At 39.4% G+C, this 27334-nt stretch overlaps 1 protein-coding gene across 4 annotated transcripts; it reads right to left on the bottom strand.

Annotated features, from left to right (window-relative positions):
• Window positions 1–278: 278 nt before the first annotated feature.
• CWC22 (CWC22 spliceosome associated protein homolog) lies at window positions 279–27224 on the bottom strand. Of its 4 annotated transcripts, none has more exons than XM_063400414.1 (20): window positions 27106–27224; window positions 26531–26642; window positions 23876–23943; window positions 23111–23236; window positions 22744–23001; window positions 22143–22271; window positions 20497–20665; window positions 20064–20117; window positions 19062–19197; window positions 18774–18980; window positions 18591–18653; window positions 18180–18275; window positions 16902–16983; window positions 15685–15745; window positions 7163–7240; window positions 5879–6031; window positions 4891–5018; window positions 3805–3906; window positions 3507–3703; window positions 279–1092 (listed from the first exon to the last, which is right to left on the bottom strand). In XM_063400414.1, exons 2-20 carry the CDS (start codon window positions 26555–26557, stop codon window positions 506–508), a joined length of 2721 nt encoding a protein of 906 aa, XP_063256484.1. In that variant the 5' UTR covers window positions 26558–26642; window positions 27106–27224; the 3' UTR covers window positions 279–505. The 4 variants fall into 4 exon arrangements, with proteins under 4 accessions (XP_063256484.1, XP_063256487.1, XP_063256485.1 ...); XM_063400417.1 differs by having other exon boundaries at window positions 23111–23233; XM_063400415.1 differs by lacking the exon at window positions 27106–27224 and adding an exon at window positions 26732–27099.
• Window positions 27225–27334: the final 110 nt, after the last annotated feature.

Raw genomic sequence — 27334 nt, 5'->3', positions numbered from 1 at the left:
TTTTAAGTCTAGAAGAAAAAAATCAAGTGAGTATTTCCTGAAGATTTTGGTCAAAGAGCTTTCATGTTTGCAAGGTTGAAAGAACATGCAGGTATAGAATGCCTGTTTGAAAATCTTACCGTTTTCTCATGTAACATTAACATCGTCGTCTGAAGTTTGTACATTATCACCCCAGCCTCTGCATCCGGCTTTCAACTAACAAGTGAAGTTAAAAACCAGTTTTTCAGATTGCAAAGTTACAATCACAAATACTTGAAACTAAGTGACAAAACACCCAATTTGCCGGTATCTTACTGTTTTATTCACAAAATAAAGAGCTTTGTCTTTCCAAACAAAGAACATAACAGAAAGACCCAACGTTACAGTTATAAAAAAGAGGTACTGAAAATCTGAAAAAGTCTGGTAAAATTTACAAATGCAAACCATGGCTTTGTACAAAATCTTTTTTGTAAAGAAACTTCAGAGAGCGGTTTTACAGCGCAGTTCTGGCAGCGCACTCTGCCCGTCATTTCCGCCGGTGCGGGGAGCTCTCCCGGCGCCTGTCGTCGCTCCTGCGCGGCTCCCGGTGCTGCTCGGGGCCCCGGCCCTGCCTGTCCCGCTGCTTCTCCGGGCCGTTCCTGGGCCGCTCCTCCCGCTCCTCCTCCCGCGGGCTGCCGTGGCCGCGCTCCCTCTCTCGGGACTTGGACCTCTCTCTTCTCCTGCTACGATGCCCCTCGTCTTTGCTCCGATGCCTGTGGTTTTCATCGTCAGACACGGAGGCTCTTCTTTCTGCTTTCTTCGGTTTGGAATTACTGTGTTTATTTTCTGGATCCTTGCCTCTTTCATGGTTCCTGTCCCTCCCGCTGTGGTAACCGTCTCTGCCGTTGGGCTCGTCTCTGTGGTGGTGCTTTGAGACATCCTCTCTCCTGTGCGATTCCCTTACATGCCGGTGATTTCTTTCTGATTTGCTCTCAGTATCACTTCTTTCCTCTTGCTGCCTCCTTCCAATTTTCTTTTCGGGTGATTTCCTTCTCCTTTCTTGTTTCTTCCTGGAAACTTTATCAGATTCTCTGTTTTTCTTTTGTGTTCTCTTTCTTTTGGCTTTAGAAACATCTGAAATTATAAGAAATTACAGAACTATGGTTGCTTTTTTATTTAGTATATTAAACTTATTCAACTACAGAAGGAGTTCTAGAGTATTTTTTGCCAGAAAACATTTGTGCACATGTATCTGGACAAAGGTTCCAAAATAATTAACTCCTGATTTTTATCCCTTTGCTATCTGCAAATGATGCCTGGCCTTTGGAAACCTGTCATAACCCTCTTGCTGACTTGTACCCAAGGACCAGGCACAGGCTGTGAAGTCATACACCAAAGCACTCTCACAAATAATCTTTTTTCTAGGAAGATGACCTTTCCAGGACTATCCAGTCTCAAAACCATTTACTTTTCCTGGAAAAGCTTATCAGTCAATGGAGATGAAAAACAGCAGAGGAAGAAAAATCTCTAACACTATCCCACGAGGAAAAAGAGGCAGGATGAAATGGAGATAATGGTATTGCAGCAATGTACCAACAGCCTTCAGGCTTATTTTTCAGGAGAAATGGTGACAGCTTTGTCAACAAGATTAAAACTAACTTCTGTATTTCTAAATACACAGTAGTCTCATCCCAGTGGAACAGGTCTTACCCTTCCTATTTTCTCTTTATCAGGGACCTTTAGATCCCACTCAACAGTACTTGGCACTAACAACCATTTACAAGAACCATTCATTCACCTCAGTGTGTGGGCTATGGAATCACGTCAGCTGCTTCTCATCACCTTTTGAAAATATCCCAGCCATGAACTCATTTATTAGTACATGCACTATCTGAACTGTTCTAGTCTTGTGTCTGAATTAAGGCTTGCTGACATTCTGTTAAAATGCAATGATGGATCAATTCAGATACATTTTAATCCATTATGGTTTTAAGCAGTGTTTTCCATACTATTTTACATCTACCAGTATGCAAGAAAAGACCTGAGAAAGCAAACAGAAAAGAACCAGCTGCTTTGATGGCAGATATATTTTATCCTCTGTTGGACCTGCTTTAAAACTACCTCCCCAGGGCAGTGCCAAGCTGAGCAAGCTGAGGAAGTTCCAAGCATTAACAGGCAGTAGACAGTAACCTCTAACTTAGCTCAATTTCTCATCAGCAACTTTTCTATTTTTCTTTTATACACGGCACCAACACTGAAATGCTGCACCACATTCCCCTGAAAAATGCAAGTACACAAGAAAATGAAAAGTGAAACCAGGCTGCAGGTAACCAGGTATCAAGATGTGAATTTTAATGAATGTGTTCCTCAATGGAGAAAAGGGAAGCAGTAAAAGAGGTCCTACACTTCAAAAACCCCGTTTGTACTCAGAGACTGCAGGCCTGGTTTGCCACTAAGGACTGAGCCCTCTGGTTGCCATCAAGCAGCTCAGCAGGGCTGCAGCTGTCCCTGCAGGGCCATCTGGCCCCTCTGCCCCTGTGGCTGTGCCCTCCTCTGTGCTGTGGTCACTGCCGCTGCTGGCCGTGACACAGCTCCCACCCTGGACAGGACACTGTGGTGGGGAACAGAACTGCACCTCCAGAGCAGGAGCAGTTCACACTGCTGTGATTTTATTAACCATTTTCATTTCTAAGACATGTAATAAATCAAATTAACTTTGAATGAGCAAACTTCTGTGCTACAGGAAGTCATGCTGTGCCATCATCTGCTCCTGCTATATATACTGGGGGAGACTGCACACTCTCTATAAATCTACTTTAAAGATTAAGCAGTGTTTATAACAGTTCACATCTAATAGAAGTTTCTACATCCGCACAACAGGATAAGATACTAGACACTAAGTATAATGCATAAAAATACAAAATAAGTTATCAGCAAAAGCTAATTCTTCCTTGGAAATTTCTCTACAAACAAGAACTTTCACTATATTGCCATACAAACTTCTCCTGAAGCAGAGGAATTAGAAATAGGGACTCAGATGGAGAACAATATTTAAATACATTGCCAAAACTGAAGAACTGACTTCTCACTCAAGGAAGAAGCATGTATTTCCAGGGAAAGACACAAGGAGTATCAAGCTCACTCAATTAAGCCAAGAAAAAAGAGTTGTAGACATGAATCTCTACGGTTCACCAGTAAACACAGAGAAAATAATTGGGAATGACTCTAATCCCTCAATCCTCCAATAAACTGAAGTCATAGTAGAGTGCATCAGATACCAATCATGTAAAAAAGTAATCTACAAATCAACGTTTCTCAGATATTTAAGTCTCTAAAAACGAAACTCAGTTTTTCTGAGTTCAAATCTAAAAATAAATTTCCATGAGAAATATTTAATATTTTAAAAGTTTAAAAAAATTGAACAGAGAAATGACCACTGTCTATAGCCAGATTTTCCTGAAAAGAAGTATAGACAGAAAGAGTAATAAACCTATCTGGAGAAGGAAACAAAAGATAAGAAAATAGTTGTACTGCTGGTGTTTAAATACCTGAGTCACTGCTGCTGTCACTGCTGGATGAGGAGTCACTGCTGCTGGATGACTCTGAACTACTGCTGCTGCTGTCTGAATCAGAGTCTGAGGAAGAGTCTGAGTCTGAAGATGAAGAGGAATCTGATGACTCGACATTTTGTTTCTGTGTCATAATCAACTTTGGTGCATTTTTAAGATGTTCTCGTAATTCATCCCTAAATAGGAAAAAAAAAATTGTTCTTCAATTTTATTTTTTTGCTCACAGGGAGAGGGAAGATGAAGAAAGTAAATATCAAATGAGAAGAGTGTTCCTCACGTTAGTCCTCCAAGGCCAATAGAAGTGAAGAAATTGATGGCAAAGCGAGTGTTTCTTGGGTTATCCCGAGGCAACAATCCCTCAAAGAAAGGCTGCAGGGTCCTGATGGAAACAAACATCTGTATCAAACACCATGCCAGCTCAGCACTCTCACTGACATAAAGAAACTGAAAAGAAACTGCATGGATTTCCACAAGAAAGCAAACGTTTTCTCTTCATGCATGTTTCAACACTTTGTTTGTAGCTGTGGTGCATCTAACCAAATGCTATTTTAAAACTTGCTCTTTTATGACAACAAACTTCACACACAGGAGAGCTGCATACATCCTGACAGATAAGAAACAGAAACCCCAGCTCTGTGAAGCCCTGAGCTAACTCACAGAAATGCAGCAGCCTGGGACAGCAAAGGATAACAGGCACTGACCAAGAAGTTCACAGATTAGGGATCCCTGCTGAAATCCCATCATACAGGGCCTTAGGGAGAGTTTCAAATTTAAGTTTACGTGAGCTAAAGCATCTACCAAATTCTTCATCATACACAGAAGAAACTTAGAGAACTTAGAAGAAACTTAGAAGAAACTTAGTTGCTCAAGCAACTGCAAATCACTTTGTCAGAATGCAATGCATTAAATCCCATACAGATTTAAAAGAATGTTATTTATGCTACATTTAAGGATTAGTAAGTAATCCTAGAGAAACTGTTACTAATGGTTGTGTGTTTTTTCTAAGTTTTGTCAGAAAGAGAAGCCCCAGTAACATTTATTATGCAGCTATATAGCTGACAATACATAAAAATAAACTAGCACTTGGAAATTGTTACAGTAGCTGAGTGTCACTGGGGGTGGAGGGGGAACAGATACATCTTGCAAAGAGTCATGCACGTACTTGAACCCAAAATGACAGCACTGCACTCAGCTTCAAAAGAGACTCCTTCCAATGGCTAATCTATACATGAACTTATTCCTGAACTACTGCAGCTACAGAAGGGCTGTCTCACTTGAACCCGAACACAGAGTCCTTATCTGTGTGTTTTCAGATCAAGAACCTAATCAAATTTACAGTTTTGAAAATAAAACTTCAACTTACTCATCTTTTAATCTTGCATTTAAATTAGGAAGTCCCATATATTCACTGAGCTCCTGAAAGAATATTTTGACAAAAATTCTACTGGAGGATGTGGTAGTTTCTTCACTCAGTATTATACATTCAAGGACCTGAAATTATTCAGAAAAGCATTCACCTTTAAGTTTAAACATACATTCTATTCTTATCTTAAAAACTTTTGTCCTCCTGAAATAACTAATAAAGACTGTGGGTTTTTTTCTCCAAGGTTCATAAATTCCAGTCAAGACTGTCTTTCTCAAAAATTCTTTTCTACCACCTGGGAGCAGATGCAGATCATATTTATGCTAGTAATTCTTTAAGGATTTTTTTACCTACACAAGACAAAAATCTCCACAAGACAAAATCAGATGCGTGAACTTCTGCCAAATTAAGAGATGGGGGAATACAGGAGAGGTAAAATATTTGGACTGATTTATGTGTGCTTGAAGAATGACAGACTAGGCTATGAAACAAGAATAAAACAATATGAAAAGAGAAGTTACCTCGATGTTTATTTCTTCATTTTTAATGTTATATAATAACATAATCTCGGGATGTGAGATTGCTTTTATTTATTAGGTATTTAAATCATAAAATGGCAGTATTTTTTAGTTGTCTAATAAATCAATCCAACTTCTAATTTATCAAAGTTTAGAAGCTTAAAATTCTTTTCCCACAGAAGTACTTTTTAATCAACCAATTCCAGCTGAACTCCCTAAATTAACAGCTTAAGCCAACTACTGAAAAATGGGATGAGAGGATGATGATACACAAGAGGGAGAATGAGGAGATGGAACAAACCAGAATTCTTTAACAGCATCTCAGAAGTTACTTAAAATAATCCCGTTTGCCACAAGTCATTACAAATTGTAGAATAACACTAGAATGAATGTATTGTATGTTACTGTGAGTATTGGAGATTAACTGCTGAACAAGAGATGGAGGACAATGGCTTTTTGTTTGAACTTACACTCCAGGGAATTGAATCAGTGTACAGGAGATGAGCAAACATCTTGGCCACGTTCCTCAGTTTGTTCGTTTCCAATCGATGAATGGTATCGTACTGCTCCTTGAAAATGGCTTCAAAGGATTCCATATATTCTTTCTTTAACATGCAGAAACGCTGAGACAACACGGTACAATTTAAACAACCACTTTAAACAAAACATTAAACATGCAAATAACCTACAACCCAGTGACCTAATGGTGTCAATATTCACTGCAAGCCTTCCTTTTTAAATAACCCTTGGAGGAAGAGCAAACACTCAAATTAATATATTTGATAGCTTTGAGCAGTTTGTCAGGACAAAAAACTCATTTGCTTTGCAAAGCAGTAATTATCAATTCTGAACTGCAGCAAATTATCCAGCATTTTGCTTGACTTCTCTACATCAAGTATTTTCACCTAATACAAACCCATGTTTTTTCAGGACATCACTGAACAACTGTTTCAATTTAGAGAGGGAGCAGGAAACAGAAGTAAGACATTTTGGACATAAACATTTCAGAGAATACGGTGACCAACATTTACAATCATCTGAACGTGCACCTTCATATGGTTAGTACTTTGTAACAGACTGTCAGCAAAAGGATTTCCTGAAATAATGGATGAAAAAAAAAAAGAGAAGCAACATTCCCTTTCAGCACAGCTTGTTCCCTTGAGAAGACAAGTATTTCATCTTAACTCTTCACACATGTCAATATTATCGATAGGGAAACCTTAAGTAAGAAATAACTGCAGCTAAATTAGGAATTAAGTTACACAAAACCAGAGAGTTAGCTGTTTATTGAAGAGCAAACAAAACACCCACAAGCCCAGGACAGTGAGTATTCAATCTTGTGCTCTAAATTAAACCTACTAAGCAGCTTTGAACAAGGTGGTAAATGACAAGAGTCTCCAAGATTAATCTTCAGCACTGTAAAAAGGCTATTTTCTGGTAACTCATAATACTATTATGTATTTTAGTACCATTTCTTTGCCACTGATTTATTGTTCTACCATAATGAGAAAAAAGGGAGGCAAAATAAGCAACAATATTAAGGGAAAGTGACTTCTCTCATTCTGCATTGCCTATGCTTTTTATAATTGAAGTGCTAATTTAATCCACTAAAACAGTCAACCAACATAAGCGTTTTCAGAATGATAAAAAGACTATTAGTTTTATTTATCCATTAAAACTTAAGTTTGACACAGAAAAAATAGAGTAAAACAATGCAATTTTCTATAAAGTATAAAATCTGAAACAGAACTCACCCCTGCCAGTAACCCAAAGAATTTCTCGTACGTTCTTTGCTGAGCACAGCAGTCAAGTATCATATTGCAGAGTTCTTTCTGGGTTATGAAAAAAGAATATTTCTCTAGGTAAATTCACTGCAGCAAAAAACCCCACCAGTACATGTCAAGTAACTGAAGGTAGCCTTATATGGATGTGAGCTTTGAAAGGAGTATTTACATCAAATTTCATTAGCAACACCAGGAGTTTTCTGAATTTCTCTGGGATATGAACTTGTTCCCTTCAAATTTCCTTTTCTGCCTAAACTAAGATTTATGTGGTAACACAACGTACCTCTAAAAAAAAAAAAAAAGTCAGAACTCATTTACAACCTGACTTTACCATAATGAAAAAAAAGAGTTACAAGATAAAAAGTGAAGGTTTTGAGGGCTTTTTCTGTGGTTTTGTTTTTGTTTGTCAATTGTTTGATTTTGTGATATTCTTTTTAGGGTTTCTTTTTGTTTGTTTAAAATACTACCAATCCCTGCATTTACAGAAAATGAAAATTCTTTACAACTTCCAAGTGTCTAAATGGCGTACAGACAAACCATTTGGAAACACCATGTGCATTTCTTAGCAGTCATTTCCAAAATCAGAAATATCTGTCAATGCTGATATACACTAACACCTTTAACTATTCAGACTATTCAGCCATAATTTGCCTGAGAAGCCCTGCTTAGCATAACCAAGCAGAATGCTGAGTTTCACTGCAATGGCTTCAGCCCTGAGGGAGATGTTTAGATAGACTAAACTCACCTTTGGGAGGCCAAAATGCCTGGACTTCCTCTCTAGCCAAGAGAAGAAGAGAAACTTTTCTAAAGCAGCTGGTTTAGGCTGAATTCTGAATCAGCCTTCATAGAAGAGCATCTCTCCTTGGCTAGGAATGAACAGGGGCAGCCTAGCTAGATTAGTCTCCCCAAACACTTGTGCATCCCCCACCATCACCAGCCTGCCTTCCCTTTCCCTGTCTCCTTGGTGACCATGGATGGGGAACAGAAGATGCTGTCCCGTTCTGTAATGCCAGCTGTGTAGGACAGGCAGTGCCCGCTCCCTGGCACCCCTCCCTCCTCCTTGTCTCCCAACAGCAGCACCCCAAGATTGTTATCAGGTCCACTTGTGGCAGCTGCCTCCTCCTCTCCTTTCCCGCACAGCAAACCAGGAACCAGAGGGAAACGCTCTGGACCTCACTCCCTGCCCAGAGCCCCTCACTGGCTGAGAGCAGAGGTCCTGGCAGGGACCATGCAGGTTTAAAAGCAAACTCATTCCCCCCCTCCCTGACCTTCTGCCTGAGATACAGCTTGTAATGCAGCTGTGAACTGGTTTAGGGTACATTTGGCAACATTAATTAAGACAAGTGAGCAAATGTTTTTATATAAATTAAAAGCCATGAAATTACACAACGCTTGAAATAGCCCTGCAGGTTTTGCCCATTCACCTTTTTTATTACTGTTTTCTCCTAAGACAAACTCCATAGTGTAATCCAATTTATGACACTCTCAAATAGGTTTCTGGCTGGCAGTCACATACCTTTCATTATTAGTTTAATTTCTCTTTAAACTAATAGTAACTTTCTATAAAAATTAGTCGATGATTTTAAACATTTTGTTCTCTTTGTATCTTTCACCAATTTACTGTAGCATCTACTGGATTTCATATTCTCCTACTTGTGTCATTCTTCCAAGGAAATATTCAGAAGAAACATTTTTGCCCATGATAAAAGCTCAAAACAAATAAAAAGCCAACCACGCTAAACAAGAAAAGAAACCACTCCTCCAAATAAAAAGGCAGTAACGTATAAAATAAACTTACAGATGTGTTTCAAAGCATTCCTTTTAACACTGTCACACTGTATTAATGTGATGTATTAAAATGCATATTAACTTTTTATATTATCCCATTTAACAGTAATGCTGCAGTTAATCAGTTTTTAACAATAAAAAGGGTAAAGTGCTGATGCCACTTTAATAATGTCAGGAAGACTTGAAAAACAAATTACTTTTCTTTCTCATCTTAAATGCAATTATAGCCTTGCTATCCCCTGTGGTTTACAGTAATTAAATATTTTAACATTTTAATTAAATATTACAATGATTTCTAGGACGGCATCTTGAATAATCACATGCACAAAAATAGGTTTGCCCATAAAGATGTTCTTGCTGGTATTATCTAAACAATCTGAGGTTAGAGAGTGTCTAGAGTAACTGTCTTGCAGATTGAAAAGTAACAAACTTTACAATTGTTTAATTACTTTTTGAGAGATGCAACAAGCTCAGATGGCAATTCTAGCTGAATTTACAGCTTCAAACGTGACTGAACTAATTTCTGTACTTCTAATGAGGTTTATGGCATGAAGAGCCTGATATTTAGCCCATCGCTTGTTTTGAAGACCACAAAGAATTTGTTCCCCAATTTTACAGGCAATTTCTATTTTGTCTTGTTTAACTTGTTTTCATACAATGCTCAACAAGTAACTACTCAGCTTACTTAAGTATACATAGCTACCCAATCATGCAGTAAAACACTTCAAAATATCTGACATCTCATACAGACGGTGAATCATCTTTTGTGAAGATCTCGAATTTATTATTGGATCATAGAGAACAGCAGCACCTCCCAGAACTGCTAAGACCAAAGATAAGGAGAAAGCTCCCTCTAAATGCACTGCATTTCTCACACCTCTCCCTCAACAGTCTCTGTTTGTCTTACCCAAGCAGAGTAAAGGATTAGATGAACCATGACTCAACCTAACATGGCAAGTATCTTCATACATTTAAAGATGCTAAAGGAAAGGACAGAAGAATCAGACTTGTTTTGGTCTTTTCTCCCGGTTTTACCATTTTAAAACACAAGCACACCCTGCCCAATCTATCTTCTCTCAGCTTCACACAAAGGCTGTGTTCACGGCAGGCAGAAGAGCTGAAGTAACTTATGCCCTTCTGATCACGGGTTCCTTTTCACAGCTAGTACCTCCCCCCCGCCCCTTCTGCCCTCATTTTTGCAATTTCTTTAAGATTTGCATTCAGGCAAGACTGCAGTGTCAGAGCTGCCCCCAGGCTGGCTCCATGTGGAGGTCACTTCTGCCCTCCCTGGTGGAAGTGATGCCATTTCCACTCTCCCTGCAGCCCCACAGCTCTGTTCCACTCATTGCATGCATGAGCTGAAGCCATCTTGAGCCATCCTCACCCTGTAAGCAATTCTTAAAATATAAAATATTCAATGTCAACACTTTATTTCTAGAAGTTTCTTCACGGAACTAAAGGAATTGATTTGCCAGGGGCAAACCCAGTGCAGGCCTTAGGTTCATTTAAATCAATGTGAAATTGGAATTATGTGAAACGAGTGCCTTGCATTTTAGGTATTTTCACTGCTTCTATGGATGCCACACTTTTCCTTTTTTCTCTTTTAATTCACTGAAGCATATTTTACTCCCACTGACTACCTCAAAGCTTTCCTTACTGCTGTATATTTTAATGGGTGTAACCATCACACAGCCTACTTTTCCCAGCATCTCTGCTTTCTCTTCTTAATTTGTCAAGTTACCACTTAGAGCCAAAGCTGGCAAAGCCATGGAAAGCGTTTCAGCAGCAGGCAGCCTCTTGTCAAACTATGTGCAATGCTTTTAGCAGCTACTACAGAGTCTCCAGGTCTGTCCTGTGCTCAGCTAATGGTCTTCCTCAACTTTTGTCCCTTTTTTTGCTCGACTACTTTTCTGTTTAGAGCAACATATGCCTAAAGCTGAATATGGTTATCACAAATCTTGCATAAATCAGACTTGATATTTTACACTGATGATTTTACAAATCACCATTAACTGGATATAAGGATAGATATATTTTTAATCATGCTGTTACAAGTCTGCAACACACAAACACACACAAAAACAAAATAATACGTTGAAGTCCCACAGTATCTCTTTCCTTCTACCTGAAGGCTGAACATGCAAAACTTCATTTTAAGTGATTAAGAGGTAATCTGAGCAATTCCACCTCCTTAGGTTAAATGAATACACACATCTGTGGAAGATCAAAATCTGATCAGCATTCTAGCCAATGCCTGCTATCAGTAACACCACAGCCTAATTCTGTATGGATTCTGTACCTTTATTTTGTAGAAATGTAGACAACAACAACTACCACGACACGGTATGTGCATGAGATGTATGTTTTCTTTAATTGATAAATTATGGAAATTCAGAATGATTCTGCACCTCAGGCCCACAAAAAACCACCTGCTTCAAAAGACAGGAAAGCTACTTGAGGATGATTCTCTTTTACAGCCAGCAGCAAGGCTGTGAACTCATCGTTGTGCAGCTGCTGAACCTACCAGCTGCAATGCCCTCCAATTAGAGAAGAAACTAATGTATCTAAGAAATCATCTATTTGACCAGCATGTAATTGTCAGCCTTCGATCATCCCACTCTCCATCAGCTTCCTGAACCATATTTTCACTGAAAATGAAAATAGTCAAGTCAATGTAAGTACTTGTGTTATCTTCAAGACTCAAGGCATAAATAACACGAGACACTGACACTCCCACACCACCAACTAGGACTGCTTTGAGCAACTGACACCACCCTGTAAAAATGAAGATGTGTCAGATGCATGCATAATTCTTGCAAGAAGGCTGTGCCTGCAAGAATTTTTCTCATTTCAAGTAAAAAAAATAATCTAGTGACGCATTACCTTTATCTGGAATGTGCACACTGTTAGAAGAGGCTCTAATTTAATTTAGCAACATTTCTGTATACAAGTTTAGTTCTTATCACAAGCCAAGAAGGAAGAAAAGCCTAAAAGCCAGTCCATTTTAGGCATATTTTCAAAGAGCAAGAACAATGTATGGTTGGTTTAATTATTTTAGTTGTCTGCATTTCAGCTGGGCTTGTTTGTTTGCTTTCCCCACAGTTCAGAAGCTAGAACAACTGGTAATACCACACTCCTCTAACTACAGTTTTGATTTATTTAAATTTCTTCTGTGGTAATAGATGGGATTAATACAGCTTTAACAGAGATAATCACTGTCTTTTTAAAAAAGTAAAATAGTGAGCCCTGCCCAGACTGAACATATGCCCAAAGAAGCAATTGCAAGGCTTGTTTAGAACAGCTTCGCATAGACTGCACTGCAGAAAGCAAAGCTATTTCACTTTTGATCTGCAGGCTTCAGTTGGGTCTAAATAACATGAATAAAAGCAAACCCACTCCCAGTAAATCTATTTAGAAATGAAAGAACTTCAACACTTTAAGTGTTTCTCCAAATAAAAAAAAAAATCAGAGAAGTGTTGACATCTCTCTCCGGCAGCTGGTCCTAGACTGCAGTGCCAAAAAGCAGCATTATGTTGTTCCAGTTCACAGATTATCCATCTGAACCTTAATCCTCTTTCTGCAAGTCAGAGCTGTGTGATAGATCCATTACTGGTAATGAACAGACAAACAACTTGTGTTGCACAGCAGTTAGTGTGACACAATGATCTGATAATTCAACCACTGGTAAAAACTGCTAATGAATTTCTGAACTCAGCCCTGATAAATCACATCAGAAGTCTCTACACATCAAGATTTCGAGAAGAGTTACCCTGCAAGATGGTCACTAATACTGTACTAGTCTCAAACCTGTTGTTTGCATCTGTCTTTAGGTTTCAGACATTCTGATTAGTTGTTTGATTGTATTTAACTGACAATTTACTACTCAAAGCTTGTGGAAAACAGTCTTAATGACCAAATTAAATAAATATTGTTTTATTAGGTAAAGTCTTTCAGAAGAAAAGCAGAAAGGTACTGTAAAATCAGACTTGAACAAAGATTTTGCAATGAGAATCTTTAGTTTCCTCTGATTTTTAAGGAATACTGCAGCTGAATGCTCCAGTTCCTGTTTCTCATTATGATTGCCATTCATAGTAGGAGTTGGAATAGAGAATGAGAATAAACAAAGTTTGCAGGTTCACCCAAGAGTTCAGCAAACATTTCAGGAATTTCTCAAGACTGTTTAAAGCTTTGAATCAAAAGGTGTGAAGAAATAAGACATCATCCTGCAATACAGATTGTTGAACCTTTCAGTAAAACAGACCAAAAAAGAAAGAAATGCTTTATGGCTAAAATAACAGTAGTAGAGAATTATAAAGGTTGAAAATACCTCTAAAATCAAGTGCAAATGTAAACCAAATGCCCCTGTTCACCACTAAACCATATCTGCACATCTTCTGAACACTTGCAGGGATGCTGATTCCAACACTCCCTTGGGCAACCTGTTTCAATGACTGCCCCCACCTTTTCAGTCAAGAAATTGTTCCTAGTATTTAATTTAAACTTCACCTGGTGCCACTTGAGGCCATTTCCTCTGGTTCTGTCACTTGTTATCTATGAGAAAAGACCAACCCCCACTGTCTACACCCTCCTTTTGGGTACTTGCAGAGTGATAAGGTTCCCTTTGAGGCACCTCTTCTCCAGACTGAACAATCCCAGCTCCCTCAGGCACACACAGCACTCCAGGTGTGGTCGCTGCCCCTGTCCTGCTGGCCACGCTTTTCTTGATCCAGGCCAGGCTGCTACTGGTCTTCTTGGTCACCTGGGCCCTACTGGATCATGTTCATCTGCTGCCAGCCAGCACCTCCAGGCCCCTTCCTGCTGCTGGGCAGTTCTCCAGCCACTGCCCCAGCCTGCAGCTCTGCCCGGGGCTGTTGTGACCCAAGGCACAACTCTGCACTTTGCCTCACTGAACATCACCCTGCTGACCCAGCCTGCCCAGACTCCTCTGCTCTCCTGCCCAACTTGGTGTCATCTGCAAACTCAATAATGGCTTGCTTTTAATGAAGGCAGAGGGAATTCATTCAATAAAGGCTTCAATCTGAAGACAGTAGCTTAAATGAATAAAAGATGATTTTTCTAGCTTAAAAACTAGCAGTTAATTTAAACAAATTCCTGCTGAACCTTTTCAGGTTTTTTATCCACATGTACAGACTCAAGCCCTAGAAACCTCTGAGTAATTTTACTGCCTACATCTGCTTATTCTTTCTGCTCTCACAGTGATCAGGAAGTCTCTTTTTTTAAGATTTTTGTCCCCATAAAGGAGCTTAATTCTATACAATGAACACCTCAAAGGTCCCACATCTTTGATTAAATGAGGTGAAGAGTAGTTAGGATTCTTAAGGAAAAAAATAAATCAGTACAAAGAAGAAGCCTCATGAAATAAGAGGATGCAGTTTTACAAGTTTTGAATCTTGAATTATAGTAATTCCTACAACTAGTACTGAATTGTAGCTTGATACTAATTGCTGGGGTTTTCTTTTCCTTCCCTTACTTTCTCTGAGCAGCTTTTGCTCACAGAAGTTAGGAGCTGACAGAGACTGCCATGATATTAAATCCTAAGAGTTAAGTAGTTCTCACTACAAGCAAGTAGTGTTATGCATTATAACTCTGTTGTATGGTCTAGTACATATATTTTAGATTGTTTGCTCTATCCTTTACAGCTGAATCAATTTGCTGGGAAACATGAGGATTTTTTCTCTTTAGAATTCTTCAGTTACGTATACTTCACTGAGAATTATAATCTTTAAGCATGCTTAATATTGCACTTTCTGCACAGAATTAGAGAATCACATTAAAAAAATATACAATCTCAGTTCTTAGTTTACTTCCATGTAAACTGCTTAGAAACAAGCAATAGTACAAGAATTGAAAAAAATAATAACGTCAACAAGTTCTCAAGGAACACCTAAGTGTAGCCCAGATCTCCCCTTACTAGTCAGTATTATGCTAAAGTGACTTATTGCACACACAGTTTCAAATAAAAGTGATAATTAAAGCCACAAGAAGTTAAAGAGCTCACCCAAGTGCAGCTCCTATGATGACAGCTTACAGCTGACTGAACAGCTGCTTGGAAAATTAGATGTGTATTTAAATTCTGCCAGTATTGAACAGAAGTACTGGATGAAGAACAGTTTCCATTACTTGAAAACACAGTAATTGCATTGATCTTAGAGAGTCTGAGGACAAAACAGCTTTAGCCTTATGATCTCCAAAATTACGCAGAGCCATCACTCAAAACCGCTTTAATTCAATACGCTCTTTATTCCAAGGCTGACTGTGAAAGCATCAAAACAACACACTCAGAGCACTGTGCTAAATTTCAAGCCCCACTGAAGTCTACAGCTGCCAGCAAATATTATCTGCAACCCAGAGTCTTGTCAGACACAGAACTCTGCCATGCTGCTGTACTCTTGTCATAGGACAGAAGTTTCACCAGTCCAAACACCTTTTTAAAGGCTATGAGCAAACATTTGTTGCAGAAAGGAGCACAAGCCTAAGAGAAATTGCTTATGAAATGTGTGTCAGTCTGTTTGCTCTAAAGGCTCTAAAATAATTTTGAGGAACAACAGCTGTAAGGAATGACTCTAACTCATCTGTCTGCTATACAAACTAGGTTATGGAAGGTGAGCAAGGTTTTTAGATACTACCATAGTACTGTATCTTAACAATGTTAGTAACAGGAAGAGTTAAGAATTAAGGCTTACAGTCTGACTTTCAGGGAAGTCCATCTTCAGCAGTTTGTGGGCACATTCTTCAAAGTCTAAGCTGAATAGAAAAAACACTTATTATCTGTGCAATATATGCTATGCTAAATACATTCCAAAACTATATATATTAAGATTCCTCATTGGTGCTAAAAGCTAAACTGTTTTGAAGTCAAGTGTGTCAGCTGTTTGATTTGCTGACACTTTATTGTTGTTGTGGGTTTTTCAATAAATTTTGTATTTCATGAGTTTCTATCTGACAATTAATCCAAAGTGATTACATTTGCAGACAATCTGAAAACAAAATGATGCAAGTTATTATTACTATCGCATCATCTTACAAAGTTTAATCAAACAGAAAAGTGGGAGCTTGTTTTGCACATTTTGAAACGCACTGAAATGCAAGCACTTCAGACAAGCTCCAAAAGCAGTATTTACCACAGTCTCCTCCTGGCACTCCTGTTCTGAAAGCCTTTAGCTACCACTGGGTATGTCCTCGCCACCACACATAAGATGAACAAGTTTGAGTTTGGCAAGAAAGTATTCAACAGTAACTTTGAGAAATGTGAGAGCCCTTGATACCCTCAGTATGGTATCAATTCATATGTCTAATGATCAACACCTCAACTGCATCATTGCACTCCTCATGCAGCATCAGACCTGCAGAGTATTATGGGCTGCAAGGGGTCAATCCCTCCTCTCAGCCCGGTGACACAGAAGCTACACCCAGCAGGTTTGGAATATTTGTGCCATGAACTGCAAGGGGAGCTCATTCTCAAGATGACCACAAGCAGACTATACTTCAGGGCTGGTAACTGCATACTTAATTTCCAAACAAAGCAAATGGCAAAAGAACTCCCTCATCTCAGAAGTGGAGACAAACTACAGAATTTCTAAGTGTGTCTCAATTTTTTTCATAAATTCTCAAGATGCTATAAAATTTGAAGATCACTGACTTCTGTTCACTCAGAAAGTTCACATTATAGCAACAGCCCCAGTACACTACCCAAACATTTTGAATCACACAAGATTCATCTTAGAATCAGAATCTGGAAAACACTCTGCTTTACACAGTCAGGTCAGGCTCGACCAAGACCACTCCTCTACCTTTTTTTTTTCTTTTAAATTGCACATTAAGACAGAACTTTAAAAGAAAGAGAATTACAGTTCACTGACTTCAAAAGAACTACATACTTAGGTGCATAATTTATATTTACCTCGACTGAATAGCCAGATAAATTGTACGACGGAAGGAGACCAGGTTGATTTCTGTTTTGTCATGGACAGTAACTTTCTGACCTGGGAAAGAAAAACAAGGCTTTGTAAAGATCAAAACATTAAGGAAGACACATGTAGTAATTTTTCAGGACAGCTCTATTTACCATTTACTGAGTCTGTAGCAGACTATTTTTCTAGAAGCACCTAGGACTGTTTGCAGGTTTATGTATTTTTTATCGATAAGGAAAAAAATAAAAGTCGCTATTTGCTTAATCTGTAACAAAAGTAAATATTTAGAGACAGTTTTAAAAGGGTAATTCTTTCAAAGATATTTCATGTTTCTTAGTCACTGCAACCTCTAGGTTTAACATGTCTTGTCAACATTATTAGCAATGCATTTTCTGCACAATTTAGCTATACAGTGCTTTATATGGCATCTCTGATTTTAACAGGCAATTCTTAATTCCTGTTAACTGTAGGATCTACATTACAGCATTCAACAAAGTCCTGGAGCAAGCATAGAGGAATGCACTCTGAACCAAACCACTCTGGGAACACTTTCATTTGTAAAATACTATTTCTTCAGTCTTTTAAAGCCTGGTAAAACCATAAAAAATGAAAAATTATGTCAATGTTCATACTTTTCATGAGCCTGGGAGCTCTGCTCTTCTGTGAAAATACTCCACCAAACTAGTAAGGAAATCCATTCCTGGTATTCTACAGAAACAAACCTGGACTGGCTTTTCCATTACTCATGCAGTCTGCACAAAAATTTCAGTTATGCTTATCCATCAACGTTTTTTCCAGAGAATTGAATAAATTCTTTAAAAATGATTAAGTATTGTCTTCACTGAAGATCAAGGAAGAGGGCTGTACTGAACCAAGTGAGATATGGCGGATGTAGATACAGTTGTAAGAAAATCCATCCTAATTTTAGAAGTGATTTAAAAATATCGTAAAGCATGGAAAAGTTTAAGCAAATTTTCATTTTGCACTTTTTCACGTCTTATGCTTGCAAGGCTTTTCTCAAAGGAAACTGATACTGTCAAGAATAATGCAGCAAAGTTGTTTTTCCTTTTCTGCATGTGCTGAATGCTTCCCTTCAAAATTTTATACTGTTTGCTAGTAAACACTTAGCTCTGAGAATAACTGAAGAGGAAAACATTGCTGAACATTTGAACATTTCAGTTTTGCAAAACATCTAAGAAGTTAAGCTTTTCTTTCCTGCTTTATCCCTATTCAATCAATTGCTCATAAGGTGCTAGTCATACACTTACCATCTTCATCCTCCTCTTCATCATCATCTTCATCTTCTTCACTACTACCAGCTTCTTCATTTCCCTCAGATTCAGTGTCACCTTCATCAAGAATTTCTGAAAGAGCAGTATTGCAGATTAACGGAACACAGACCACAGTGCTTTCATTACAAAACCCCCTTGATCCAACCCCTGAGGAGTGAAAGGCTGTCTCAGGTGCAGAGTGAGGAAGAAGCCAAAAAGCAGATGTAACTGAAGGGAAACATAGATGGAGAAACAACACTGAGTGGCATGAACACAAAGGAAAGGTCTATGAACTGAATGAGCTATACAGGACAGAAATATCACCCACTGTTAAATAAATGATGGCAGCAACAGCTGAATAAGCAAATGCCATAGGTGATGGTTGTGTATACACACAAATATCCCTACCTTTCTTCAGCATTTTGTATTTCTCCTCATTTTCCATGAAGTTCGGATCCATCTTGAAAACATCTTTAGAATAAAAGAGAGTCTTTATTTAAAACACAAATTGAAGAAAGCTATTAATATCTAATCTTGAACTTATTTTCTCAGGGAACGCAGTTAAGGAATTATCTTTCATTTCTGACTTACTAAGAACATCCTCTGGGTTGTAGTCATCTTCCAATGGCAACATATGAGTAAACTGATCCTCCTCTTCCACCAGATCTAATCCCTCTGGGATGATTGGGTGATCCTTGAAGCCATCCTTCCGCACAGCAAACATGACTTCTATCATGTACTGCACACGCATATCGATCTTCGACTCGTGCAGAATGTGTCGGAGGCGGTCAAAGATTGCTTTGGCAAAGAGAGAAATGTAAATATCAAAGGTATTTACTAATACAAACGCCAAGACAGGTTTTGGCTAACTGTACTTACCATTAATACCTCTAGGAGAAACTTCTGTTAATTTGAGCCCGCTCTCTTTAATAAATCCAATTGCAACTTCAATACTGTCATCAGTAGGCCTTTCAAGCAGCAAAGTGAGCATTTCCAAACATAAAACCTCGTGGGCCTGAGGAAAGAGTGCCAGCAAAGAACTAGAATGCAGTGTTACACCATCACCACACTCATTTACTGGACAGACCTGTCCAGCCTTTCAGGATGCCACAACACTGCAGTTTAGCCACACACACAAGGCAGCAGTAGTGGGGCAAAGCTGATTAAGAGGAAGGCAAAATTTCAAATCCAGTTTTACCATCAGTATTTACATCAATACTCTAGTGAATGTGACTGTTTCATTGAAGTGAACAAGCAAGCAATGAAAAATATTTTGCCATTAAAAAAATAACAGAATGCATTTTCAAGAAGCAAATAACCCAGCACTTGCATTACAAAACACAGTTCTAAGTGCATTGTACCTATAATTCAGATCTTCCAGCACATAAGCAAATAGCACATCTCAGCCTAATTTCCTCTTTACCAAAATGCTGAACATTCCCAACACACTCCTGAGACACTGCTTCTTGACATTATTGAAATCAGAGCATCCTGATTTCTGACACAAACAAATGGCATAGAGATAAATTTGATTTAGATGCAACTGAGTCTAATTCTGCTAACACACATTGCAAGAAAGCTCTGTTTAAGCTCTGTGGGACAGAGCCTCAAATGATCCTTGCTTTGCATCAAGACATGCCCAAATACATACCCAAACACACACATGAAATCTGGGGAGGCTCTGGAGCATAAGTGCAATGATAACTGCATAAGCAGTTACCAGTACGTTTTCTAAAGAGATCTTAACAACTTAAAGCAGGCACCACACTCAGGCTTTCAGCTAATTTCAGAAGAGACGGAGAATCTTCACTTAGGGTACTGCTGTCTTAAACTAAAAATTAGCCATATAGGGTTTGGATTGAGTAGAAACAAAGAACATACCACATTCTGATTCATCAAATGTGCAACAAATTTTGAAGATGTTAGACAGAGTTGCTGCAAAAGAAATAAACCAGGAAATTTTAATATATGAAAAAAAAAATCTTAACCCAGACATACTACAGATTAATGCATCTCACAGACAAATTAGAGTCATGAAACTATTTAAAGATACTGGAAGTTGTTCACAATTAGGACTGTAAACTCAAAAATAAAAAATTACAATTAAACACCCCTGCCCAAATCAAAAAACCCCAAACTACCATAGTATCAATCCAGAACAGGTTGTCAAACTTTCATGATACTCTAACACTACTAAATGTCCTATAGACATCTGTCTGTGACCCAAGTCTTGGCTGTGTTCCCTTGAACACCCCTGACAGTTACACTGCAGAATTCCACATTTCAGCACACTGCTCCTTTACTTTTTACATACCTTGTCATTCCTGCGATACCCTTTACGAAAATTCAGAATCAGCCTCTTGAGGATCAATTCACCAATATTTGGGAACTTTGAATTGATAATTGCCACAAGAGCTGCATAAACATGAGTAAAAATCGGAGAGGCGCTCTGAGCTTGCAAAATGGATCTTGACAGCAACCCCCTGTAAAAATAAGTAAGTTTTAAAGACCTTTCTGGTAACAAGGTATGTAATGTTGTTATTCAGTACTTACTACAGGAGAAAGTGTTGTGCAGTTGGAATAGCTGGAAGAAACCAGATGATCATTTTCAAACCATGGTTTATCATGCCACGAATGGAATTTTGCAAAATGTGTTGCACAAATCTGTCTGAACTGTAAAGTTTCTCAACCATTACCTAATCTTTCACTAAATATTGTTCATATTAGAGCTACACTTAAAAATGCCAAGCATGCAAAAAACCATCTTGTATCCTGCAATTATCCCTTTTTTAATCTGAACTTCATCTGATTATAAAATACTACTTAGAGCCTAAATGAATGTAAACAAAAGACTCATAAGATGATAGTTCTTTTATTATTCAAATTATCTCTTTTACATTTATTATCAAGAAAGTCTGAAAAGAATCTGTGACTTGCTTCCCCTCCTCTCAATTTTGCATTTTGTAATGCTTAGAAGGATACAGAATTTGACTTTTGCTGTATTACTCGACTGCATGTGGGTGAGGATAAAAAGAAAACAAACCTCCAAATGTGAATCTTCAAAGCACACACTCTTCCTTGTGGTCTACTGAAATCCTAAAAAATCCCTCCTACAGAGTACTAAACAGTACAGAAGTACAGAACTAGGCAAGGAGGGAAATGGTGCCATTTTCCATATACATTATTTTGACATTTATAAACCCCACACAAAAACTTACACAAACAAGTGCCTTCTAAAAATACTCAGTAAGCTCATTTTTAAACTAAAATAATAATGCTAGTATGAAAATTAAATTCTGGGGACATGAAATACAGGCAAGTAAAAAGCAGCCCTACAAAAGCCTGAAACTTCATTACTACTTTTAACAGAAATCACATTCAGGAACTATTTGCCCACTCTCCAGACTTTATTTAAATTACTTAATTATCTTATTTTTATGCTAGTTGCATGACTCTGACCTTCCCATCAGATATAACACATATGAAAAGTGATGCATTCCTCCTCAAAGAAATCCATGATACAGAATTCTTTTTGGATCTACCAAGCTCCAACAGCATAATGGTCTTTACATTACATCAATAAACAACACCAACAGGTAACTGTAGTAACACTTGTTTTCCTAAATAGTGGCTACAAATGTTATTTGTCCCAGAAAAAATAATCAAGCACAACAAAAATAAATAGACAGTGACAACTGTGAATTACAAGTCATTCAAGTAAAATGCATTGGGAAAACCTTAAGAAAAGGAAATATACACCATCTGTTGCACTCTTTAATTCCACCAAGCATACAATCCCTTTCCCAAGTAAGGCACTATTCTGAATAGGACAATATGGCCTAAGGTTAATGCTAAAATCTAACACCCAAACACTACTCGTAGCACACACAGCTGTGTACACATGAGCAGTGTACATGTTCCAGAAAAGCAAAAGAATTATTTTAAAATACTAAGGCTTACCTTCCCCGAACAATATTCTCCTGAAGGAGCTCATGAATTATGTTTTCTATATTAGAAACGTTGACTTTATTCACAAGACCATTGATTGATTTCTTCAAGGCTTCCCAACTCATCCTCTGGTATGCCAAGCTATTACAAAGTATCACAAATTAATAAAGTATACATTTGAAGTTGCACTGAATAAACTTATATATATATAGCATATATTCACATTTTCATTTATCAGTGAAATGAATTAAGAAATATTCACTACATAAATGTGAAGACTTGTTCACAATTATACATTCAACCATGAGACAATCACTGAACCAACATGATAAACCAAAGTGTAATTTTCTACAGATATATCTCACTACGTTGTTCTGTAAGATGTTCCAAAAAATTCCTGCCTACATTCGGTATCCTGCTTTACTTTATCATTTACACTTTGCAGCAGAAGCAGGTACAGCTTTAATCTTGTTTCTCTTATTTCTCTTCTGATAAAGACATACCTTCAAAACAATGATGACAACCCTTAATGGATCCCATTTTTCCCAACATTCCCCAAACACCTTAACTGTTTTGCTTGCAGCAAAACCCCTACTCTTAACTTTGAACTCACCTATTTTTATCCGTGATTTGCTCTTGCATCATCCTGAGCTTGGCAGGTGGAATGTACGCACCGCCTGTGCGAGTGAGGATTGGATCCACCTCTTCTTTCTTCTTCTTTGAGGTGGGCTCATCGTGAGCCAGTGAGCTCTGGCCTGTCGACCTCTCTGGACTCCTGCGGTCAGGTGACGAGTATCTTCTCTGCTTCCTTCGATCATACTCTCTGTCCTCCCATCTCTCATAGTGTCTGTCTCTCCCCCTTTCCATCCTCCTAAGGGGAAAAAGAACACCCACTGAACACCCAAGCATACGTGAAAAGCTCTCACATTTTGTTCTTTAAAAGCAAGTATTTCATTACTGATCAAGAAAGGGCTCCATACCTTCCATCTGAAGTTCTGTCATCGTAGTATTCCCGTCTTGAATACTCCTCATCGTATCTGCTGTCATCAGAGTACCTCCTCTTCCTGGGAGACGGAGACCGAGACCTGTTACGCTCCATGCCCCTACTCGCAACCCAAGACACAAAAACCTTTAGTGAGAGCCTAAGAAAAGTAATGGCATTAATATTTACTTGCAATATAATGTAACAAGGCAGAAGTGTCCAATTCTGCAAGGTGAGTTTTAAAATACGTGTCACTCCAATCAAAGGGTCTACTTCAACAATAATTTGTTGTCAGGAAAAAATTATCAAAAATCAAAGGGGCACTGTAAAAGACAGCTCCTAGAATTTGCAATTAAATGTTTAACAGTAATAACATCAAATACCAATGGTAAATTCAGCAGCTTGCACTCCTTGGAATAAACGTATTCACTTGTGTCCACTTACTTTTGCCTGTACAGCACGAAGCAATCTTGCCCAAAAACAATAATTGTGGTATCAGCAATACGTGACAGCAAGCAAAAAGCTGGCATGTAATTTCCACTTTCAAGTCTCATGATAATTTAACTAAATGCTAAGTTTTAGTAAGAAATCCATTTAATTACTGTTATATTGACATTCAAGTATTTTATTAAATCTATACTTGCTTTTTATCAGTTATGGTAATATGTAAGAAGAAACATAAGCTGATGATTTTTTTGACTTCTCTAACTCACTGTGTGAGGTATACATACAGAATTAAGGATACAAAAATCAGTCATCCTACCTGTCCTCTGGAGACAAACTTCCATGTCGGGAGCTGTAGTTTTCCTTCCTTTCGTGGCCCGAACCATGCTTTAAGGAAAGAGAAATTAAAAAAAAGTCAAGCCCCAACATGACTGTGGGCACCTATCTTCAGATCAAAGCACACCATGCCTTCAGTTCCCACTCCTTCACAAGGAGGGCCATCAAATAAAGCTGATGGCAGCCACGTATGATGAGGAGAGGCTCCTGGTTCTCTAGGAACAAGCAGTTAAGCAGCTGGACACCCTGCTACAGGATGCTGCAGGTGCCAAATGCTTCCACAGGTTCAAGGCACTGAACAAACACTGAAGAAAAATCCACGAGGGTTACCAAAAACCCTTACCTGGCTCAGGAAGCTGCAAACAGGTAGAAAGTGAGAGTGAAAGTGGGCAAGTACTTTCATAGTTACCCTATACCTAAACTCTTTAAGGCATCTGCTCTTAATTACTGCTGGAGACTACAGAAGATGGAGCACTGGTCTGTCTTTCCTGCTTCCTTCTTTCAGATGCCATTTGTTGTATCACACGCAATACCATGAACAGAATTCTACCATTTCTTGTTTAAAGTGCGTCTTTCTCCTAAAAATCCCCTTTATTGAGTAATTTTCTTTATGTTCCCCCTTTTTACTAATAACAATTTATTTTCTCATGAGTCATTCCTAGTTTCACACATTACAAACATCTGAGTTACATTGATCTATCTGGCAGGTTTGCAGGATTGTTCTAGTGACACACGCTTGAACAGCTCACACGAAACCCCACAGGCTGAACCACGACATTCAGCAGTATGGAGTCATACAAAAACCAGAACATGACAGCATCTACAACAAACACTGAAAGATATTCACTGAGATGTTTCTAAACAACTTTGGTAGAGTCAAGCAGCAGCATTTGTAACCTGAGCACTTTCACTGCAAGTCATCTCTTTCTTTAAAATATTATTTATGATTTTCCAGAACCACAATCTCGCGGTGTCACAGAGTGATTAACTGTGAAACAGGGAACACCTCACTTGATGCAGAAACTCAACAACCATTTCCTTATGCACCTTGATGGAACTCCCTTCAGCAACACTCAGCTCGTTTGTTGAAGCAGCACCTTCTCCACCAACGTGCTGGCACACCAAAGAACCAGTTAAAACTCTGGGTGACCACAATATAATGACATCTCTTCCATAAGGAGCAGAGCAGCTGTTATCTCCAAGAACTTAACTGGGGGGGTGTGTATATATGCTAATAAATAATTGTATTTTTGAGGCCACTACAACATACCCTAGAGTATTGCCTGTCCTAGGGTGCACTTCAAACACTTAAAATTACACCCAGCATTCTTTTTTTGCCTGCATCAAGATGATGATATGAAACAAGGGCATCACATTGTCCACTGGCAGCATGCATCTGTATAAAAGTTATGTCCACCTGTTGAATTTTAGAGCCACGTTATCTTTGACAGCAGAGACAGTACAAGAAATTCACATATTCACCAAGGCTTTCTACCCCTTTCAATGCTCGTCACACCACAGAGTAGATCACTGAATTCATTCAAGAGTAAGAAAAGTTGTTCTTTTTTCCCCCCAGCCCAGTAATATAATGCCAGTCTGTATCCTAAGCTTCCAAGAAAGTGGTAATAAAAATCTCTGAATAACACAGAACAGTTACTGTATTTAAATCCTATCTAGCAGATGGGAAGAAGGCAGTGGGTCTTTTTTGGATGATCCATTCTCACGGGTTCTCTATCATCTGTCTCTGCCCAAGCAGAGCCAAAAGGACAAGTGTTCACAGAAATAAACAGTGTTAGGGCTGTTGCTGTGTTTGCCATTTATCGCACATCTCCTTGCAAAAGCAGCTATGCTTGCTGAAGAACTTGCCACCCTCAACTCTTTGTGACCAGATTTCTGCCACAAGTTAGTCCTCTTCCTTGTACATTTTCATCAAAATGATAAACTGAAAGTGTCCAAGCAGTGTGCTTTTGCTAACTGGCATCCCTACTTTTAAAAGCCACTCAAGCCAGAAAAGTTGGATCTAAAAGAGTGAAGAAGCCTATGCAGGTTCCAGCTCTGGAGAAACAGGCAGAGTTTTGCACAGGTTTGAGGTAGTGCATCATAACAATATTGCACTGCTAACATGTCCCAGCCTGGTGTACTTTACAAACACTGCATTTCTAATGTTTTTCTTCTCGCATTCCCAAAAAATCACTCCCATTCACTCAGAAATGGACCACATAGCTTTTAAAAGGAAAAGCTTTAACATGCATAATATGACACACCGCAGTCAAATTAACTGCTACTTATTGTCTCTGTATGTTTTAAGATCGTGGGTAAATTGTTCAAAATTTTTCTCTATTCCTCTACCTGCTTCCATTTGCTATTGAGCCATCACCATTCAGTCAGTTTTGACCAGTTATTGTAACATCATACACTAATAATATTTAGGACTTTAATTGAAAGGACAACAGTAGATAGAAATAGCTGTAATTTACTGACTCCTAGTAGTATTCATCTTGTAGACAGCTGCTGTCTGTTACAGATATTACTCGCTTTGCCTTCAGGAAGTTTTATTTAACATAATACCAACTACAAACCTAATTACCAGTAACATGGGAGTGATCAAATCCTACAATCTAGGTTTAAGAACACTTACATTTACTTGTGTCACCCTGCTCTTCATCTCGACTTCCTGCTTTTTACCAAGTTCTCAACGTGCAGCAATGAGGTAATACAAGCTGGAGCTCAGCATATGAAAACCATTCCACCTGTAACACACAGAAGACAATCAAGAACTTCCGACTGCACACGGTGCCGGAACACGCACCTTTACTTTGTCCTTTAAGGCCATGCTCACACAAGTCCTTAAACGAAAAGGCTCCCCCGGGTCTGTTCCGCTTCCCTGCGGTCAGCACAGGCGCAGCCGGGAGCTCACCGGCACAGGCGGCCTCCAGCGAGCGGCCGGGCCCGGCTGGGGCCCTGCCCACCGACCCCGCGCACGGCTCCCGGCGGGGCCCGGGCCCGCCCGCCGCGCTCCCGGCGGGGCCGCCTCACCGCCCGGCCCGGGCCTCCCGCCCGCTGCCGAGGGCCGGCACAGCGGGGCAGGCCCCGATACCCGACCCGCGGGACCACCCAGCTCAGGGGCTCCCCCGGATCCACTGGGGGCTGGTGGGAAGGGGGGCCCCGCCGCGCCCCGCCGAGTCCCGCACACCCGCGGCCCCAGGCCCGCACCTTCCGCCACCGCCGCGCACGGCCCGAACATGTCACTTCCGGCGGCGCGGGTGAGCGCGCGGCGCCCCGCCCCCGCCGCCATGTTGTGGGCGGGAGCGCGCGGAGCCCGCCCGTGCCCGCTCAAGGGGCGGAGCTCGCCCGGGGCGTTCCGGGGCAGCGCCCCCGTGTTCGGGCCGCGCCCCTCAGGGAGCACCCACGGGGAAGCACCCCGGCGCTGCCCGGCGCTGCC

Source organism: Prinia subflava, chromosome 6 (genome assembly GCF_021018805.1).
Source record: "Prinia subflava isolate CZ2003 ecotype Zambia chromosome 6, Cam_Psub_1.2, whole genome shotgun sequence".
Lineage (NCBI taxonomy): Eukaryota > Metazoa > Chordata > Aves > Passeriformes > Cisticolidae > Prinia > Prinia subflava.
The sequence above is the reverse complement of the archived record's forward strand: the minus strand, read 5'-3'. Positions and strand labels throughout refer to the sequence as shown.

Excerpts from the sequence above, each read along its gene's own strand:
- CWC22 (XM_063400414.1), bottom strand. The coding sequence starts at position 26,557 with ATGAAGAGCAGGGTGACACAAGTAAAT. Across the intron at positions 23,944-26,530 it reads GCAGGGTGACACAAGTAAAT|CATGGTTCGGGCCACGAAAG; the intron begins GTAAGTGTTCTT and ends CTTTCCTTAAAG. Across the intron at positions 1,093-3,506 it reads TGACAGCAGCAGTGACTCAG|ATGTTTCTAAAGCCAAAAGA; the intron begins GTATTTAAACAC and ends TTATAATTTCAG.